This window comes from Oncorhynchus mykiss, chromosome 13, assembly GCF_057628025.1.
Source record: "Oncorhynchus mykiss isolate SJ-2025 chromosome 13, ASM5762802v1, whole genome shotgun sequence".
Classification (NCBI taxonomy): domain Eukaryota; kingdom Metazoa; phylum Chordata; class Actinopteri; order Salmoniformes; family Salmonidae; genus Oncorhynchus; species Oncorhynchus mykiss.
This window is the reverse complement of record NC_143034.1, coordinates 80,167,424-80,188,870: the sequence shown is the minus strand read 5'-3', so window position 1 is coordinate 80,188,870 and position 21,447 is coordinate 80,167,424. Positions and strand designations below refer to the sequence as shown.

The 21,447-nt window shown below is 43.5% G+C and overlaps 3 protein-coding genes across 7 annotated transcripts in view; 1 reads left to right on the top strand and 2 right to left on the bottom strand.

The window, feature by feature from the left end:
- Positions 1-3,398, bottom strand: part of LOC118937840 (NLR family CARD domain-containing protein 3-like) — a 201,525-nt gene extending 198,127 nt beyond the window's left edge. Inside the window, exon 1 of the mRNA XM_090197814.1 lies at positions 3,329-3,398. The gene's annotated coding sequence lies outside the window, so the exon portion shown is untranslated. The remainder of the gene's footprint in view (positions 1-3,328) is intronic.
- Positions 1-21,447, top strand: part of LOC118937847 (NLR family CARD domain-containing protein 3-like) — a 527,060-nt gene that overhangs the window by 242,339 nt on the left and 263,274 nt on the right. The gene's annotated exons all lie outside the window — the stretch shown is intronic.
- Positions 1-21,447, bottom strand: part of LOC118938482 (NLR family CARD domain-containing protein 3-like) — a 201,798-nt gene that overhangs the window by 11,290 nt on the left and 169,061 nt on the right. For 2 of the 5 annotated variants that reach the window (XM_090197844.1, XM_090197847.1), the window contains exons 1-3: positions 9,634-9,757; positions 3,329-3,396; positions 1,456-1,554 (exon numbers count right to left, since the gene is read on the bottom strand). In XM_090197844.1, coding sequence (XP_090053970.1) covers positions 1,456-1,538 — 83 coding nt within the window. In that variant the 5' untranslated portion in view covers positions 1,539-1,554; positions 3,329-3,396; positions 9,634-9,757. Of the gene's footprint in view, positions 1-1,455; positions 1,555-3,328; positions 3,397-9,633; positions 9,758-21,447 lie in introns of those variants that run through there. The other 3 variants (XM_090197846.1, XM_090197848.1, XM_090197845.1) reach the window with 2 other exon arrangements.

Sequence of the window (21,447 nt, the reverse complement as noted above, 5' to 3'; positions counted from 1 at the left end):
TATGAAAAATAAAACTAATGTGGCTTGTTTATCAAGTGTTCTGCCTTGCAATAATAAATATAATGAAATAACAAAACAAAAACAGCAAAATGCTGAGACAGGTTTTGAATAACAAAATAATCTAAATGCTATTTAGTACTATTATAGCTCTCTTGCTCCTCCCTGTGACCTTCTGTGGGTACTACATAACTAATTCACGACACCTGCTAGGCTATTAATCTGAGGTAGTGTAACAGGGTTATATTGGTGATTCCCCTTGCCACTTTATTGTTAAACCAATGGGTTTTTGGTTTGAGTTTGTCTTTCCTTCACCTACTCAACATGGCATCTTATTGGCTGGTTTGCGTAACCTTCTGTTGATCAGAACTCAAGAGGTTCTTCTTCACTGAACCAAAATATATATAATGTTTTAGTGGTTCCATATATTAAGGAAGTGATAGAAGCCTTTTTGGTTCTAGAAGGAACCTTCTGTTCTAAGAGTGTATAATAATAAACACGTTGTTCTTCTTATTATTTAATTATCTACATCATGTTATTTCAAGTTCTCCCTTTGGAGCACAACATCATGTTGTTATTTAATTATCTCCATCATTTTATTTCAAGTTCTCCCTTTGGAGCACAACATCATGTTGTTAAAAAATAATCCTAAATTGGGCATGGATATAAATGAGGCATTTGAAGGCATCTAGGGTGTAATATGTGTTTGATGAAAATGAACATTGTATGCAACGTTGTAGGCAACATTATTGGCAAGGGACTTGATGCCTTCTATTATAACGGTTATATTGTCAAAAAGATGCATTCCATTATATTAGGTAATAATTAAGAGTAGGCAGGAGGGCTGCTGGGTTCACATCCTCGAAACATTAACCTTTTGTTGATCAGAACTCGAGAGGTTCTTCTTCACTGAACCCCAAAAATATATATAACTAATATATATGTTTTAGTTATTCCATTTTCTTTAGATTATTTAATTATCTACATCATGTTATTTCAAGTTATCCATTTGGAGCACAACATCATGTTGTTAAATAATAATCCTAATAATTAAGTAACAACCATCACAACAACCATCACAATTGAGAACCCCTGCAGTACCTCCACTGACCCCGGATTGAGAACCCCTGCAGTACCTCCACAGACCCCGGATTGAGAACCCCTGCAGTACCTCCACAGACCCCGGATTGAGAACCCCTGCAGTACCTCCACAGACCCCGGATTGAGAACCCTGATTTAGCAGATGCTCTTATCCAGAGTGATTTACAGTAAGTGCTTTCATCATAATTAAGATAGCTACGTGAGTATATATATATAGAGATATTTTAGTTAGATTTGTTAAAAATCTGAGAACAGTAATATTGAAGGTACCCATAAGCAACCATTTCTGATTAAAAAACAAATGTGAACATTTTGGAAATAAACTCATAATAATGATGTAAAAAATTATCATCTCACCTCTTAGCTTTGGCGTCATGTTCCCCAGAGAGACTCATTTTAGAGGCAGGGCCCCCCTCCTCTCTCTCCCCAGAGAGACTCATTTTAGAGCACTGAACCCTAAACAGAGATCCAAAATGTTGGTTGTGGTTAACACAGTAATTATTTAATGTCAATTGTTATCATTTATTAATTTTCTCTTATAAAACATTTACTAACAGACATAGAAACAATCAGATGTTTTAGTGCAATCACATGAAAACGTAGTTGTGACATTTCATCTCCATGGTAACTGTTGGTAATAATAATAAGTCACTGTTTGTTAAGGTAGTTATAGACAGTACAGCAACAACAATAATAATAATAATAAGTCACTGTTTGTTAAGGTAGTTCTAGACAGTACAGCAACAATAATAATAATAATAATAATAATAATAATATGTCACTGTTTGTTAAGGTAGTTCTAGACAGTACAGCAACAATAATAATAATAATAATAATAATAATAATATGTCACTGTTTGTTAAGGTAGTTATAGACAGTACAGCAACAACAATAATAATAATAACAATAATAAGTCACTGTTTGTTAAGGTAGTTATAGACAGTACAGCAACAACAATAATAATAATAACAATAATAAGTCACTGTTTGTTAAGGTAGTTATAGACAGTACAGCAACAATAATAATAATAAGTCACTGTTTGTTAAGGTAGTTATAGACAGTACAGCAACAATAATAATAATAAGTCACTGTTTGTTAAGGTAGTTATAGACAGTACAGTTCTAGTTCAGTACAGCAACACAAGGCCATGTCTCACACTTATTTTTATTCTTTAAAAGTAGGCTATTTATTGACTTTCAATCTGTTTTCTAAACGTATCTGAGAATATAGACAGAAGGGATAAAATGGACATGATTGATCTGAGGGGGAAATCATTGATCCATTCAGAAAGTTTATTAGCAACAAGAGATTTTATATTATGTAAAGTAGACTAGGTTATAATGTACAGTAGTGGGTTGTTAGTGATATGTTATATTATGTAAAGTAGACTAGGTTATAATGTATAGTAGTGGGTTGTTAGTGATATGTTATATTATGTAAAGTAGACTAGGTTATAATGTACAGTAGTGGGTTGTTAGTGATATGTTATATTATGTAAAGTAGACTAGGTTATAATGTATAGTAGTGGGTTGTTAGTGATATGTAGATGTTATATTATGTAAAGTAGGCTAGGTTATAATGTATAGTAGTGGGTTGTTAGTGATATGTAGATGTTATATCATGTAAAGTAGACTAGGTTATAATGTATAATAGTGGGTTGTTAGTGATATGTAGATGTTATATTATGTAAAGTAGACTAGGTTATAATGTATAGTAGTGGGTTGTTAGTGGTATGTAGATGTTATATTATGTAAAGTAGGCCAGGTTAATGTATAATAGCAGTTTGTTAGTGATATGCAGATCAAGGTCTATACCTCGGCTATAGCCTACATTCCATAGATGACCAGGCTAAACCTGTTCAGATCAGTTCACATAATGTTATAGTCCTTCCAGTAGCAGGACAGAGAATGTACTGTATATAACCTACATATCATAGATGACCAGTCTAAACCTGTTCAGGTCAGTTCACAGAGACCATCAGGTTGTCAGCATGATAAGTGATCATAGCTCAAACCTACTCTGACTATTTAATGTCTGACATCGACTAACCTTATAATAGTGTGTAGAAAGCCAAGACCAACGAGGGTTTGCCCATCTTTCCTACGTCTCAACACATTTATCTGACTTCTAATGTCCTGAGAAATATGTGCCACAGTTTCAACAGCCATTTTATAACTGCGTAGGCTACAAACATCCTTTTAATTTCATATGAGGAAATCACATAACTTACAGTCACTGGTGCAGACGCCTGTTTTCTTACAGATGAAGTAGCTTTCATAGACAACTCATTCAACCAGCCTAAACAACAGTAAATACAAGATGTCAAATGGTCAAAGGAGAATCCTGATAGAGTCATATACATTAGAGAGAGGTATATATATCCTGATAGAGTCATATACTCATACGCATTCATTGTAGCTGGGGATTTTAACAAGGCTAATCTGAAAACAAGACTCCCTAAATTTTATCAGCATATCGATTGCGCAACCAGGGGTGGAAAGACCTTGGATCATTGTTACTCTAACTTCCGCGACGCATATAAGGCCCTGCCCCGCCCCCCTTTCGGAAAAGCTGACCACGACTCCATTTTGTTGATCCCTGCCTACAGACAGAAACTAAAACAAGAGGCTCCCACGCTGAGGTCTGTCCAACGCTGGTCCGACCAAGCTGACTCCACACTCCAAGACTGCTTCCACCACGTGGACTGGGACATGTTTCGTATTGCGTCAGACAACAACATTGACGAATACGCTGATTCGGTGTGCGAGTTCATTAGAACGTGCGTTGAAGATGTCGTTCCCATAGCAACGATTAAAACATTCCCTAACCAGAAACCGTGGATTGATGGCAGCATTCGCGTGAAACTGAAAGCGCGAACCACTGCTTTTAATCAGGGGAAGGTGTCTGGTAACATGACCGAATACAAACAGTGCAGCTATTCCCTCCGCAAGGCTATCAAACAAGCTAAGCGTCAGTACAGAGACAAAGTAGAATCTCAAGTCAACGGCTCAGACACAAGAGGCATGTGGCAGGGTCTACAGTCAATCACGGACTACAGGAAGAAATCCAGCCCAGTCACGGACCAGGATGTCCTGCTCCCAGGCAGACTAAACAACTTTTTTGCCCGCTTTGAGGACAATACAGTGCCACTGACACGGCCGGCAACGAAAACATGCGGTCTCTCCTTCACTGCAGCCGAGGTGAGTAAGACATTTAAACGTGTTAACCCTCGCAAGGCTGCAGGCCCAGACGGCATCCCCAGCCGCGCCCTCAGAGCATGCGCAGACCAGCTGGCCGGTGTGTTTACGGACATATTCAATCAATCCCTATACCAGTCTGCTGTTCCCACATGCTTCAAGAGGGCCACCATTGTTCCTGTTCCCAAGAAAGCTAAGGTAACTGAGCTAAACGACTACCGCCCCGTAGCACTCACTTCCGTCATCATGAAGTGCTTTGAGAGACTAGTCAAGGACCATATCACCTCCACCCTACCTGACACCCTAGACCCACTCCAATTTGCTTACCGCCCAAATAGGTCCACAGACGATGCAATCTCAACCACACTGCACACCGCCCTAACCCATCTGGACAAGAGGAATACCTATGTGAGAATGCTGTTCATTGACTACAGCTCGGCATTCAACACCATAGTCCCCTCCAAGCTCGTCATCAAGCTCGAGACCCTGGGTCTCGACCCCGCCCTGTGCAACTGGGTACTGGACTTCCTGACGGGCCGCCCCCAGGTGGTGAGGGTAGGCAACAACATCTCCTCCCCGCTGATCCTCAACACTGGGGCCCCACAAGGGTGCGTTCTGAGCCCTCTCCTGTACTCCCTGTTCACCCACGACTGCGTGGCCACGCACGCCTCCAACTCAATCATCAAGTTTGCGGACGACACAACAGTGGTAGGCTTAATTACCAACAACGACGAGACGGCCTACAGGGAGGAGGTGAGGGACCTCGGAGTGTGGTGTCAGGAAAATAACCTCACACTCAACGTCAACAAAACTAAGGAGATGATTGTGGACTTCAGGAAACAGCAGAGGGAACACCCCCCTATCCACATCGATGGAACAGTAGTGGAGAGGGTAGCAAGTTTTAAGTTCCTCGGCATACACATCACAGACAAACTGAATTGGTCCACTCACACAGACAGCATTGTGAAGAAGGCGCAGCAGCGCCTCTTCAACCTCAGGAGGCTGAAGAAATTTGGCTTGTCACCAAAAGCACTCACAAACTTCTACAGATGCACAATCGAGAGCATCCTGGCGGGCTGTATCACCGCCTGGTACGGCAACTGCTCCGCCCTCAACCGTAAGGCTCTCCAGAGGGTGGTGAGGTCTGCACAACGCATCACCGGGGGCAAACTACCTGCCCTCCAGGACACCTACACCACCCGATGTCACAGGAAGGCCATAAAGATCATCAAGGACATCAACCACCCGAGCCACTGCCTGTTCACCCCGCTATCATCCAGAAGGCGAGGTCAGTACAGGTGCATCAAAGCTGGGACCGAGAGACTGAAAAACAGCTTCTATCTCAAGGCCATCAGACTGTTAAACAGCCACCACTAACATTGAGTGGCTGCTGCCAACACACTGACACTGACTCAACTCCAGCCACTTTAATAATGGGAATTGATGGGAAATGATGTAAATATATCACTAGCCACTTTAAACAATGCTACCTTATATAATGTTACTTACCCTACATTATTCATCTCATATGCATACGTATATACTGTACTCTATATCATCGACTGTATCCTTATGTAATACATGTATCACTAGCCACTTTAAACTATGCCACTTTGTTTACATACTCATCTCATTTGTACATACTGTACTCGATACCATCTACTGTATCTTGCCTATGCTGCTCTGTACCATCACTCATTCATATATCCTTATGTACATATTGTTAGTTAGATTACTTGTTGGTTATTACTGCATTGTCGGAACTAGAAGCACAAGCATTTCGCTACACTCGCATTAACATCTGCTAACCATGTGTATGTGACAAATAAAATTTGATTTGATTTGATTTGATTTGATTTATACATTAGAGAGGTATATATATCCTGATAGTCATATACATTAGAGAGAGGTATATATATCCTGATAGAGCCATATACATTAGAGAGAGGTATATATATCCTGATAGAGTCATATACATTAGAGAGAGGTATATATATCCTGATAGAGTCATATACATTAGAGAGAGGTATATATATCCTGATAGAGTCATATACATTAGAGAGGGGTATATATATCCTGATAGAGTCATATACATTAGAGAGAGGTATATATATCCTGATAGAGTCATATACATTAGAGAGGTATATATATCCTGATAGAGTCATATACATTAGAGAGAGGTATATATATCATGATAGAGTCATATACATTAGAGAGGTATATATATCATGATAGAGTCATATACATTAGAGAGAGGTATATATATCCTGATAGAGTCATATACATTAGAGAGAGGTATATATATCCTGATAGAGTCATATACATTAGAGAGAGGTATATATATCATGATAGAGTCATATACATTAGAGAGGTATATATATCATGATAGAGTCATATACATTAGAGAGGTATATATATCCTGATAGAGTCATATACATTAGAGAGGTATATATATCCTGATAGAGTCATATACATTAGAGAGGTATATATATCCTGATAGTCATATACATTAGAGAGAGGTATATATATATCCTGATAGAGTCATATACATTAGAGAGAGGTATATATATCCTGATAGAGTCATATACATTAGAGAGGTATATATATCCTGATAGAGTCATATACATTAGAGAGAGGTATATATATCCTGATAGAGTCATGTACATTAGAGAGGTATATATATCCTGATAGAGTCATATACATTAGAGAGGTATATATATCCTGATAGAGTCATATACATTAGAGAGGTATATATATCCTGATAGAGTCATATACATTAGAGAGAGGTATATATATCCTGATAGAGTCATGTACATTAGAGAGGTATATATATCCTGATAGAGTCATATACATTAGAGAGGTATATATATCCTGATAGAGTCATATACATTAGAGAGGTATATATATCCTGAGTCATACACATGAAAGACAGGTGTTTTGCTACAGATGTAGGATCTTAATTTGAGACAGTTTACTGAAGCAGAAAATTATGTGGATTATAATTAACAATGAAGTTGCAACTGTCAGCTGCTGTAAACCTAAGTGATTGGATGTTATAGACCCCAATCTGAACAGTTTCTTCCCCGTGGTTATAGCCTTTAGCTCTATGCTCACTCTACCTAGTTCAATATATTGTTGTACGTAAACTTTGTGCAAACTCCACCGCCTGTATTCTGTCTCTTAATGTTTTCTATCACTAGCAGCACCATGTCACCATGTTAAATAATGTGTACAGATGTAGGATCTTTCCAACTCTGAGGACATGTCATTGTGATGTCATTTATTACATTTCAACCTGTTGATGAAGGCAGCTAGAAGGCTGAACCCAGAAGACAACACTAAATCAACACTTACTGATATTATCCTAAAATCCTTTCACTCGTATTATTGTGTCTCTTTGTTCAACGAATGTCGGGCAGCCTTGGCTATTTTTAGAAAACCAGTCTATCTAGCTAGTATCATAGTTTACCCCTCAGGCTACAATCAGGTTTCAGCATCAGGCAGGTATCAACATGCCGAGTCATAGGCTACAACCTGGGTTGTATTCATTAGTTTACTCCTCAGGCTACAATCAGGTTTCAGCATCAGGCAGGTATCAACATGCCGAGTCATAGGCTACAACCTGGGTTGTATTCATTAGTTTACTCCTCAGGCTACAATCAGGTTTCAGCATCAGGCAGGTATCAACATGCCGAGTCATAGGCTACAACCTGGGTTGTATTCATTAGTTTACTCCTCAGGCTACAATCAGGTTTCAGCATCAGGCAGGTATCAACATGCCGAGTCATAGGCTACAACCTGGGATGTGTTCATTAGTTTACTCCACAGCCAACAGTTTTAAAATGTTGCATAAAACATAAACAGTTCTCTAAACGCTGTACAACGTGACCTAAACGGTTTCTGTTGCCAAATGTTTTGCTACGGTTGGCACTAATGAATACACACAACCTGTTTTGAGGAAGTGTAAGTTGTTGTTAGTCTCTCCACAATATTTATTTGTCTCTCTTTCACACAAAATACCTCCCTGAGTAAAAAGCGTTAACAGTAGATTAGAAAGAGAAAATGTTTGTTTGTTGCTTGTTGTGTTTTAAACCTGTTGTGAGAAGACAAGTCTTCAGACCTATGATACAGTAGGAGATCACCCTGGTCTATAGACCTATGATACAGTAGGAGATCACCCTGGTCTATAGACCTATGATACAGTAGGAGATCACCCTGGTCTATAGACCTATGATACAGTAGGAGATCACCCTGGTCTATAGACCTATGATACAGTAGGATATCACCCTGGTCTATAGACCTATGATACAGTAGGAGATCACCCTGGTCTATAGACCTATGATACAGTAGGAGATCACCCTGGTCTATAGACCTATGATACAGTAGGAGATCACCCTGGTCTATAGACCTATGATACAGTAGGAGATCACCCTGGTCTATAGACCTATGATACAGTAGGAGATCACCCTGGTCCATAGACCTATGATACAGTAGGAGATCACCCTGGTCTATAGACCTATGATACAGTAGGATATCACCCTGGTCTATAGACCTATGATACAGTAGGATATCACCCTGGTCTATAGACCTATGATACAGTAGGAGATCACCCTGGTCTATAGACCTATGATACAGTAGGAGATCGCCCTGGTCTATAGACCTATGATACAGTAGGAGATCACCCTGGTCTATAGGCCTATGATACAGTAGGAGATCACCCTGGTCTATAGACCTATGATACAGTACAATCTTAGAGTAAAGGGTTCCAAACAGGTCCTCCGTCTGTCCACATAGGAGACACTTTTGGGTTCCAGGTAGAACCCGTCTGGCTTCCATGTAGAACCCTCTGTGGAAAGGGTTCTTCATGGAACCCAAAAGGGTTCTACCTAGTACCAAAAAGGGTTCTACAATGGGGACAGCCAAAGAACCCTTTTAGATTCTAGATAGTGTAGGAGTGATCACCTTGGGGCACACAGATGGGCACAGAACAAATTCACCCCACGCATCTAATTTATATCAAACATTTAAGGCCTATTATAACACTGTCCACCAAAAATATCATCAACTATATGAATACACATAACAATATCATCAACTATATGAATACACATAACAATATCATCAACTATATGAATACACATAACAATTTCATCAACTATATGAATACACATAACAATATCATCAACTATATGAATACACATAACAATATCATCAACTATATGAATACACATAACAATATCATCAACTATATGAATACACACAACAATATCATCAACTATATGAATAGACACAACAATATCATCAACTATATGAATACACATAACAATCGTCGTCTTACCTTTCCTCTCTCAATAGAAACACAGTCTGGATGATCATCAGGTCGTCTAAAGTTACTTTCATTTGCTCTGCTCATTTACATATCAGGTTCTGCCTGTTCTCTCTCCCACTCCCTCTCTCTTTATAGTTCTTACAATGTGCCTTGGAATACATTCTACAACTGTCTGGAACTCTATTCTTCTGTCTCTCTCCATCACTTTCTCTGTGTCGTCTGTTGCTGTCTCTGTGTCTTGTCTGATGTCTCACCATCATATCCTATTCTGTTGCTGTGTCTGTGTCTTGTCTGGTGTCTCTCTCTATCATATCCTATTCTGTTGCTGTGTCTGTGTCTTGTCTGGTGTCTCTCTCTATCATATCCTATTCTGTTGCTGTCTCTGTGTCTTGTCTGGTGTCTCTCTCCGTCATATCCTATTCCTCTGTTGCTGTGTCTGTGTCTTGTCTGTGTCTCTCTCCATCATATCCTATTCTGTTGCTGTCTCTGTGTCTTGTTTGGTGTCTCTCTCCATCACGAGAAAATGTTGAGGGTTAGGCATACTATAATACAACATTCACAACATGACAACACAACTACATAACACTATTAAATACAGTTGAGGGTTACTACAATACAACATAACAACACAACTACATAACACCATTAAATACAGTTGAGGGTTACTACAATACAACATGACAACATGACAACACAACTACACAACACCATTAAATACAGTTGAGGGTTACTACAATACAACATGACAACACAACTACATAACACCATTAAATACAGTTGAGGGTTACTACAATACAACATGACAACACAACTACATAACACCATTAAATACAGTTGAGGGTTACTACAATACAACATGACAACACAACTACATAACACCATTAAATACAGTTGAGGGTTACTACAATACAACATGACAACACAACTACATAACACCATTAAATACAGTTGAGGGTTACTACAATACAACATGACAACACAACTACATAACACCATTAAATACAGTTGAGGGTTACTACAATACAACATTCACAACATGACAACACAACAACATAACACCATTAAATACAGTTGAGGGTTACTACAATACAACATGACAACACAACTACATAACACCATTAAATACAGTTGGAATGTAGTTAGAACTCAAACTGTTTCCATCAAACAGAAAAACAACAATAAATCTGGATCAACACATTTAGATTTCTAGATGCTGCACTTTGCTGTTTCATTACCCAGACAGCTGTTTAAGGTCATACCAAGGCAGAGTGCAGTATCAGTACTTAGGGGTCATAGGTCATACCAAGGCAGAGTGTAGTATCAGTACTTAGGGGTCATAGGTCAGATCAGTGGTCATGGTTGATATGCATGGACTAGAAAACAAACTTTAAGGCCATTTTTTTCAGGGGTCATAGGTCATACCAAGGCAGAGTGCAGTATCAGTACTTAGGGGTCATAGGTCAGACCAAGGCAGAGTGTAGTATCAGTACTTAGGGGTCATAGGTCAGATCAGTGGTCATGGTTGATATGCATGGACTAGAAAACAAACTTTAAGGCCATTTTTTTCAGATTCACTGTTTGTGTAGATGCTGTTTGTCTCTGTAGGACAGTAGTTCAGGTGGCTGTTTGTCTTTGTAGGACAGTAGTTCAGGTGGCTGTTTGTCTTTGTAGGACAGTAGTTCAGGTGGCTGTTTGTCTTTGTAGGACAGTAGTTCAGGTGGCTGTTTGTCTCTGTAGGGCAGTAGTTCAGGTGGATACCCATTCCCTTAGTCTGCCTATCGTCATGGTTACACCTTCCTGAAAACAATGACTCCATACTTTTCTGAAACCTGTTCTGCCAGTTCATGTCCTTCAACACTAGAATGTTCCAATGTGGTTAGCCAAAGAGATGACAAGATAATTCACACATTCATCATCCAGCTCAGGTATTTGAACCAGTGTCCTTTCGGTTACTGGCCCAACACTCTAATCACAAGCAATCTGACCAGTTTAATCATTGAAATGTGATACAAACTGATGCAACGGTGGACACCTCCTAGTGGTGGGGTTGTTAGGAGTGTTTATCAGACCATGTGGACACCTCCTAGTGGTGGGGTTGTTAGGAGTGTTTATCAGACCATGTGGACACCTCCTAGTGGTGGGGTTGTTGGAGTGTTTATCAGACCATGTGGACACCTCCTAGTGGTCTGGTTGTTAGGAGTGTTTATCAGACCATGTGGATACCTCCTAGTGGTGGGGTTGTTGGAGTGTTTATCAGACCATGTGGACACCTCCTAGTGGTGGGGTTGTTAGGAATGTTTATCAGACCATGTGGACACCTCCTAGTGGTGGGGTTGTTTGGAGTGTTTATCAGACCATGTGGACACCTCCTAGTGGTGGGGTTGTTAGGAGTGTTTATCAGACCATGTGGACACCTCCTAGTGGTCTGGTTGTTAGGAGTGTTTATCAGACCATGTGGACACCTCCTAGTGGTGGGGTTGTTAGGAGTGTTTATCAGACCATGTGGACACCTCCTAGTGGTCTGGTTGTTAGGAGTGTTTATCAGACCATGTGGACACCTCCTAGTGGCGGGGATGTTAGGAGTGTTTATCAGACCATGTGGACACCTCCTAGTGGTCTGGTTGTTAGGAGTGTTTATCAGACCATGTGGACACCTCCTAGTGGTCTGGTTGTTAGGAGTGTTTATCAGACCATGTGGACACCTCCTAGTGGTCTGGTTGTTCGGAGTGTTTATCAGAATGTGGACACCTCCTAGTGGTCTGGTTGTTAGGAGTGTTTATCAGACCATGTGGACACCTCCTAGTGGTGGGGTTGTTAGGAGTGTTTATCAGACCATGTGGACACCTCCTAGTGGTGGCGTTGTTAGGAGTGTTAATCAGACCATGTGGACACCTCCAAGTGGTGGGGTTGTTAGGAGTGTTAATCAGACCATGTGGACACCTCCTAGTGGTGGGGTTGTTAGGAGTATTTATCAGACCATGTGGACACCTCCTAGTGGTGGGGTTGTTAGGAGTGTTTATCAGACCATGTGGACACCTCCTAGTGGTGGGGTTGTTAGGAGTATTTATCAGACCATGTGGACACCTCCTAGTGGTGGGGTTGTTAGGAGTGTTTATCAGACCATGTGGACACCTCCTAGTGGTGGGGTTGTTAGGAGTGTTTATCAGACCATGTGGACACCTCCTAGTGGTCTGGTTGCTAGGAGTGTTTATCAGACCATGTGGACACCTCCCAGTGGTGGGGTTGTTAGGAGTGTTTATCAGACCATGTGGACACCTCCTAGTGGTGGGGTTGTTGGGAGTGTTAATCAGACCATGTGGACACCTCCTAGTGGTCTGGTTGTTAGGAGTGTTTATCAGACCATGTGGACACCTCCTAGTGGTCTGGTTGTTAGGAGTGTTTATCAGACCATGTGGACACCTCCTAGTGGTCTGGTTGTTAGGAGTGTTTATCAGACCATGTGGACACCTCCTAGTGGTCTGGTTGTTAGGAGTGTTTATCAGACCATGTGGACACCTCCTAGTGGTGGGGTTGTTAGGGGTGTTTATCAGACCATGTGGACACCTCCTAGTAGTGGGGTTGTTAGGAGTGTTTATCAGACCATGTGGACACCTCCTAGTGGTCTGGTCGTTAGGAGTGTTAATCAGACCATGTGGACACCTCCTAGTGGTGGGGTTGTTAGGAGTGTTAATCAGACCATGTGGACACCTCCTAGTGGTGGGGTTGTTAGGAGTGTTTATCAGACCATGTGGACACCTCCTAGTGGTCTGGTTGTTAGGAGTGTTAATCAGACCATGTGGACACCTCCTAGTGGTGGGGTTGTTAGGAGTGTTTATCAGACCATGTGGACACCTCCTAGTGGTGGCGTTGTTAGGAGTGTTTATCAGACCATGTGGACACCTCCTAGTGGTGGGGTTGTTAGGAGTGTTTATCAGACCATGTGGACACCTCCTAGTGGTGGGGTTGTTAGGAGTGTTTATTAGACCATGTGGACACCTCCTAGTGGTGGGGTTGTTAGGAGTGTTTATCAGACCATGTGGACACCTCCTAGTGGTGGGGTTGTTAGGAGTGTTTATCAGACCATGTGGACACCTCCTAGTGGTGGGGTTGTTAGGAGTGTTTATCAGACCATGTGGACACCTCCTAGTGGTGGGGTTGTTAGGAGTGTTTATCAGACCATGTGGACACCTCCTAGTGGTGAGGTTGTTAGGAGTGTTAATCAGACCATGTGGACACCTCCTAGTGGTCGGGTTGTTAGGAGTGTTTATCAGACCATGTGGACACCTCCTAGTGGTGGGGTTGTTAGGAGTGTTTATCAGACCATGTGGACACCTCCTAGTGGTGGGGTTGTTAGGAGTGTTTATCAGACCATGTGGACACCTCCTAGTGGTGGGGTTGTTAGGAGTGTTTATCAGACCATGTGGACACCTCCTAGTGGTCTGGTTGTTAGGAATGTTAATCAGACCATGTGGACACCTCCTAGTGGTCTGGTTGTTAGGAGTGTTTATCAGACCATGTGGACACCTCCTAGTGGTCTGATTGTTAGGAGTGTCTATCAGACCATGTGGACACCTCCTATTGGTGGGGATGTTAGGAGTGTTCATCAGACCATGTGGACACCTCCTAGTGGTCTGGTTGTTAGGAGTGTTTATCAGACCATGTGGACACCTCCTAGTGGTCTGGTTGTTAGGAGTGTTTATCAGACCATGTGGACACCTCCTAGTGGTCTGGTTGTTAGGAGTGTTTATCAGACCATGTGGACACCTCCTAGTGGTCTGGTCGTTAGGAGTGTTTATCAGACCATGTGGACACCTCCTAGTGGTGGGGTTGTTAGGAGTGTTTATCAGACCATGTGGACACCTCCTAGTGGTCTGGTTGTTAGGAGTGTTTATCAGACCATGTGGACACCTCCTAGTGGTCTGGTCGTTAGGAGTGTTTATCAGACCATGTGGACACCTCCTAGTGGTGGGGTTGTTAGGAGTGTTTATCAGACCATGTGGAAACCTCCTAGTGGTCTGGTTGTTAGGAGTGTTTATCAGACCATGTGGACACCTCCTAGTGGTCTGGTGTTTAGGAGTGTTGATCAGACCATGTGGACACCTCCTAGTGGTCCGGTAGTTAGGAGTGTTTATCAGACCATGTGGACACCTCCTAGTGATGGGGTTGTTAGGAGTGTTTTATCAGACCATGTGGACACCTCCTAGTGGTAGGGTTGTTAGGAATGTTTATCAGACCATGTGGACACCTCCTAGTGGTCTGGTTGTTAGGAGTGTTTATTACACCATGTGGACACCTCCTAGTTGTGGGGTTGTTAGGAGTGTTTATCAGACCATGTGGACACCTCCTAGTGGTCTGGTGTTTATGAGTGTTGATCAGACCATGTGGACACCTCCTAGTTGTGGGGTTGTTAGGAGTGTTCATCAGACCATGTGGACACCTCCTAGTGGTCTGGTTGTTAGGAGTGTTTATCAGACCATGTGGACACCTCCTAGTGGTGGGGTTGTTAGGAGTGTTTGTCAGACCATGTGGACACCTCCTAGTGGTAGGGTTGTTAGGAATGTTTATCAGACCATGTGGACACCTCCTAGTGGTCTGGTTGTTAAGAGTGTTTATCAGACCATGTGGACACCTCCTAGTGGTGGGGTTGTTAGGAGTCTTTATCAGACCATGTGGACACCTCCTAGTGGTGGGGTTGTTAGGAGTGTTAATCAGACCATGTGGACACCTCCTAGTGATGGGGTTGTTAGGAGTATTTATCAGACCATATGGACACCTCCTAGTGGTGGGGTTGTTAGGAGTGTTTATCAGACCATGTGGACACCTAGTGGTGGGGTTGTTAGGAGTGTTTATCAGACCATGTGGACACCTCCTAGTGGTGAGGTTGTTAGGAGTGTTTATCAGACCATGTGGACACCTCCTAGTGGTCTGTTTGTTAGGAGTGTTCATCAGACCATGTGGACACCTCCTAGTGGTGGGGTTGTTAGGGGTGTTTATCAGACCATGTGGACACCTCCTAGTGGTGGGGTTGTTAGGAGTGTTTATCAGACCATGTGGAAACCTCCTAGTGGTCTGGTTGTTAGGAGTGTTTATCAGACCATGTGGACACCTCCTAGTGGTCTGGTGTTTAGGAGTGTTGATCAGACCATGTGGACACCTCCTAGTGGTCCGGTAGTTAGGAGTGTTTATCAGACTATGTGGACACCTCCTAGTGATGGGGTTGTTAGGAGTGTTTTATCAGACCATGTGGACACCTCCTAGTGGTAGGGTTGTTAGGAATGTTTATCAGACCATGTGGACACCTCCTAGTGGTCTGGTTGTTAGGAGTGTTTATTACACCATGTGGACACCTCCTAGTTGTGGGGTTGTTAGGAGTGTTTATCAGACCATGTGGACACCTCCTAGTGGTCTGGTGTTTATGAGTGTTGATCAGACCATGTGGACACCTCCTAGTTGTGGGGTTGTTAGGAGTGTTCATCAGACCATGTGGACACCTCCTAGTGGTCTGGTTGTTAGGAGTGTTTATCAGACCATGTGGACACCTCCTAGTGGTGGGGTTGTTAGGAGTGTTTGTCAGACCATGTGGACACCTCCTAGTGGTAGGGTTGTTAGGAATGTTTATCAGACCATGTGGACACCTCCTAGTGGTCTGGTTGTTAAGAGTGTTTATCAGACCATGTGGACACCTCCTAGTGGTGGGGTTGTTAGGAGTCTTTATCAGACCATGTGGACACCTCCTAGTGGTGGGGTTGTTAGGAGTGTTAATCAGACCATGTGGACACCTCCTAGTGATGGGGTTGTTAGGAGTATTTATCAGACCATATGGACACCTCCTAGTGGTGGGGTTGTTAGGAGTGTTTATCAGACCATGTGGACACCTAGTGGTGGGGTTGTTAGGAGTGTTTATCAGACCATGTGGACACCTCCTAGTGGTGAGGTTGTTAGGAGTGTTTATCAGACCATGTGGACACCTCCTAGTGGTCTGTTTGTTAGGAGTGTTCATCAGACCATGTGGACACCTCCTAGTGGTGGGGTTGTTAGGGGTGTTTATCAGACCATGTGGACACCTCCTAGTGGTGGGGTTGTTAGGAGTGTTTATCAGACCATGTGGACACCTCCTAGTGGTGGGGTTGTTAGGAGTGTTTATCAGACCATGTGGACACCTCCTAGTGGTCTGGTTGTTAGGAGTGTTTATCAGACCATGTGGACACCTCCTAGTGGTCTGGTTGTTAGGAGAGTTTATCAGACCATGTGGACACCTCCTAGTGGTGGGGTTGTTAGGAGTGTATATCAGACCATGTGGACACCTCCTAGTGGTGGGGTTGTTAGGAGTGTTTATCAGACCATGTGGACACCTCCTAGTGGTCTGGTTGTTAGGAGTGTTTATCAGACCATGTGGACACCTCCTAGTGGTGGGGTTGTTAGGAGTGTTTATCAGACCATGTGGACACCTCCTAGTGGTCTGGTTGTTAGGAGTGTTTATCAGACCATGTGGACACCTCCTAGTGGCGGGGATGTTAGGAGTGTTTATCAGACCATGTGGACACCTCCTAGTGGTCTGGTTGTTAGGAGTGTTTATCAGACCATGTGGACACCTCCTAGTGGTCTGGTTGTTAGGAGTGTTTATCAGACCATGTGGACACCTCCTAGTGGTCTGGTTGTTCGGAGTGTTTATCAGAATGTGGACACCTCCTAGTGGTCTGGTTGTTAGGAGTGTTTATCAGACCATGTGGACACCTCCTAGTGGTGGGGTTGTTAGGAGTGTTTATCAGACCATGTGGACACCTCCTAGTGGTGGCGTTGTTAGGAGTGTTAATCAGACCATGTGGACACCTCCTAGTGGTGGGGTTGTTAGGAGTGTTAATCAGACCATGTGGACACCTCCTAGTGGTGGGGTTGTTAGGAGTATTTATCAGACCATGTGGACACCTCCTAGTGGTGGGGTTGTTAGGAGTGTTTATCAGACCATGTGGACACCTCCTAGTGGTGGGGTTGTTAGGAGTATTTATCAGACCATGTGGACACCTCCTAGTGGTGGGGTTGTTAGGAGTGTTTATCAGACCATGTGGACACCTCCTAGTGGTGGGGTTGTTAGGAGTGTTTATCAGACCATGTGGACACCTCCTAGTGGTCTGGTTGCTAGGAGTGTTTATCAGACCATGTGGACACCTCCCAGTGGTGGGGTTGTTAGGAGTGTTTATCAGACCATGTGGACACCTCCTAGTGGTGGGGTTGTTGGGAGTGTTAATCAGACCATGTGGACACCTCCTAGTGGTCTGGTTGTTAGGAGTGTTTATCAGACCATGTGGACACCTCCTAGTGGTCTGGTTGTTAGGAGTGTTTATCAGACCATGTGGACACCTCCTAGTGGTCTGGTTGTTAGGAGTGTTTATCAGACCATGTGGACACCTCCTAGTGGTCTGGTTGTTAGGAGTGTTTATCAGACCATGTGGACACCTCCTAGTGGTGGGGTTGTTAGGGGTGTTTATCAGACCATGTGGACACCTCCTAGTAGTGGGGTTGTTAGGAGTGTTTATCAGACCATGTGGACACCTCCTAGTGGTCTGGTCGTTAGGAGTGTTAATCAGACCATGTGGACACCTCCTAGTGGTGGGGTTGTTAGGAGTGTTAATCAGACCATGTGGACACCTCCTAGTGGTGGGGTTGTTAGGAGTGTTTATCAGACCATGTGGACACCTCCTAGTGGTCTGGTTGTTAGGAGTGTTAATCAGACCATGTGGACACCTCCTAGTGGTGGGGTTGTTAGGAGTGTTTATCAGACCATGTGGACACCTCCTAGTGGTGGCGTTGTTAGGAGTGTTTATCAGACCATGTGGACACCTCCTAGTGGTGGGGTTGTTAGGAGTGTTTATCAGACCATGTGGACACCTCCTAGTGGTGGGGTTGTTAGGAGTGTTTATTAGACCATGTGGACACCTCCTAGTGGTGGGGTTGTTAGGAGTGTTTATCAGACCATGTGGACACCTCCTAGTGGTGGGGTTGTTAGGAGTGTTTATCAGACCATGTGGACACCTCCTAGTGGTGGGGTTGTTAGGAGTGTTTATCAGACCATGTGGACACCTCCTAGTGGTGGGGTTGTTAGGAGTGTTTATCAGACCATGTGGACACCTCCTAGTGGTGAGGTTGTTAGGAGTGTTAATCAGACCATGTGGACACCTCCTAGTGGTCGGGTTGTTAGGAGTGTTTATCAGACCATGTGGACACCTCCTAGTGGTGGGGTTGTTAGGAGTGTTTATCAGACCATGTGGACACCTCCTAGTGGTGGGGTTGTTAGGAGTGTTTATCAGACCATGTGGACACCTCCTAGTGGTGGGGTTGTTAGGAGTGTTTATCAGACCATGTGGACACCTCCTAGTGGTCTGGTTGTTAGGAATGTTAATCAGACCATGTGGACACCTCCTAGTGGTCTGGTTGTTAGGAGTGTTTATCAGACCATGTGGACACCTCCTAGTGGTCTGATTGTTAGGAGTGTCTATCAGACCATGTGGACACCTCCTATTGGTGGGGATGTTAGGAGTGTTCATCAGACCATGTGGACACCTCCTAGTGGTCTGGTTGTTAGGAGTGTTTATCAGACCATGTGGACACCTCCTAGTGGTCTGGTTGTTAGGAGTGTTTATCAGACCATGTGGACACCTCCTAGTGGTCTGGTTGTTAGGAGTGTTTATCAGACCATGTGGACACCTCCTAGTGGTCTGGTCGTTAGGAGTGTTTATCAGACCATGTGGACACCTCCTAGTGGTGGGGTTGTTAGGAGTGTTTATCAGACCATGTGGACACCTCCTAGTGGTCTGGTTGTTAGGAGTGTTTATCAGACCATGTGGACACCTCCTAGTGGTCTGGTCGTTAGGAGTGTTTATCAGACCATGTGGACACCTCCTAGTGGTGGGGTTGTTAGGAGTGTTTATCAGACCATGTGGAAACCTCCTAGTGGTCTGGTTGTTAGGAGTGTTTATCAGACCATGTGGACACCTCCTAGTGGTCTGGTGTTTAGGAGTGTTGATCAGACCATGTGGACACCTCCTAGTGGTCCGGTTGTTAGGAGTGTTTATCAGACCATGTGGACACCTCCTAGTGATGGGGTTGTTAGGAGTGTTTTATCAGACCATGTGGACACCTCCTAGTGGTAGGGTTGTTAGGAATGTTTATCAGACCATGTGGACACCTCCTAGTGGTCTGGTTGTTAGGAGTGTTTATTACACCATGTGGACACCTCCTAGTTGTGGGGTTGTTAGGAGTGTTTATCAGACCATGTGGACACCTCCTAGTGGTCTGGTGTTTATGAGTGTTGATCAGACCATGTGGACACCTCCTAGTTGTGGGGTTGTTAGGAGTGTTCATCAGACCATGTGGACACCTCCTAGTGGTCTGGTTGTTAGGAGTGTTTATCAGACCATGTGGACACCTCCTAGTGGTGGGGTTGTTAGGAGTGTTTGTCAGACCATGTGGACACCTCCTAGTGGTAGGGTTGTTAGGAATGTTTATCAGACCATGTGGACACCTCCTAGTGGTCTGGTTGTTAAGAGTGTTTATCAGACCATGTGGACACCTCCTAGTGGTGGGGTTGTTAGGAGTCTTTATCAGACCATGTGGACACCTCCTAGTGGTGGGGTTGTTAGGAGTGTTAATCAGACCATGTGGACACCTCCTAGTGATGGGGTTGTTAGGAGTATTTATCAGACCATATGGACACCTCCTAGTGGTGGGGTTGTTAGGAGTGTTTATCAGACCATGTGGACACCTAGTGGTGGGGTTGTTAGGAGTGTTTATCAGACCATGTGGACACCTCCTAGTGGTGAGGTTGTTAGGAGTGTTTATCAGACCATGTGGACACCTCCTAGTGGTCTGTTTGTTAGGAGTGTTCATCAGACCATGTGGACACCTCCTAGTGGTGGGGTTGTTAGGGGTGTTTATCAGACCATGTGGACACCTCCTAGTGGTGGGGTTGTTAGGAGTGTTTATCAGACCATGTGGACACCTCCTAGTGGTGGGGTTGTTAGGAGTGTTTATCAGACCATGTGGACACCTCCTAGTGGTCTGGTTGTTAGGAGTGTTTATCAGACCATGTGGACACCTCCTAGTGGTCTGGTTGTTAGGAGAGTTTATCAGACCATGTGGACACCTCCTAGTGGTGGGGTTGTTAGGAGTGTATATCAGACCATGTGGACACCTCCTAGTGGTGGGGTTGTTAGGAGTGTTTATCAGACCATGTGGACACCTCCTAGTGGTCTGGTTGTTAGGAGAGTGTATCAGACCATGTGGACACCTCCTAGTGGTGGGTTTGTTAGGAGTGTTTATCAGACCATGTGGACACCTCCTAGTGGTGGGGTTGTTAGGAGTGTTTATCAGACCATGTGGACACCTCCTAGTGGTCTGGTTGTTAGGAGTGTTTATCAGACCATGTGGACACCTCCTAGTGGTCTGGTTGTTAGGAGAGTTTATCAGACCATGTGGACACCTCCTAGTGGTCTGGTCGTTCGGATCGTGTTTATAGCCACTATGCTGCATAAGTTGATACAGGTGATAAGGCTTATTGGTTATATGGTCCACCATGTTAAACTCATTTAACATCTGATAATTTACCTAGGGTTAGGGGTTAAGTTTAAAATAGGTTATACCTAGAGTTAGGGGTTAAGGCTAAAATAGGTTATAACTAGAGTTAGGGGTTAGGGGTTAAAATAGGTTATACCTAGAGTTAGGGGTTAAAATAGGTTATACCTAGAGTTAGGGGTTAAGGCTAAAATAGGTTATAACTAGAGTTAGGGGTTAAAATAGGTTATACCTAGAGTTAGGGGTTAGGGGTTA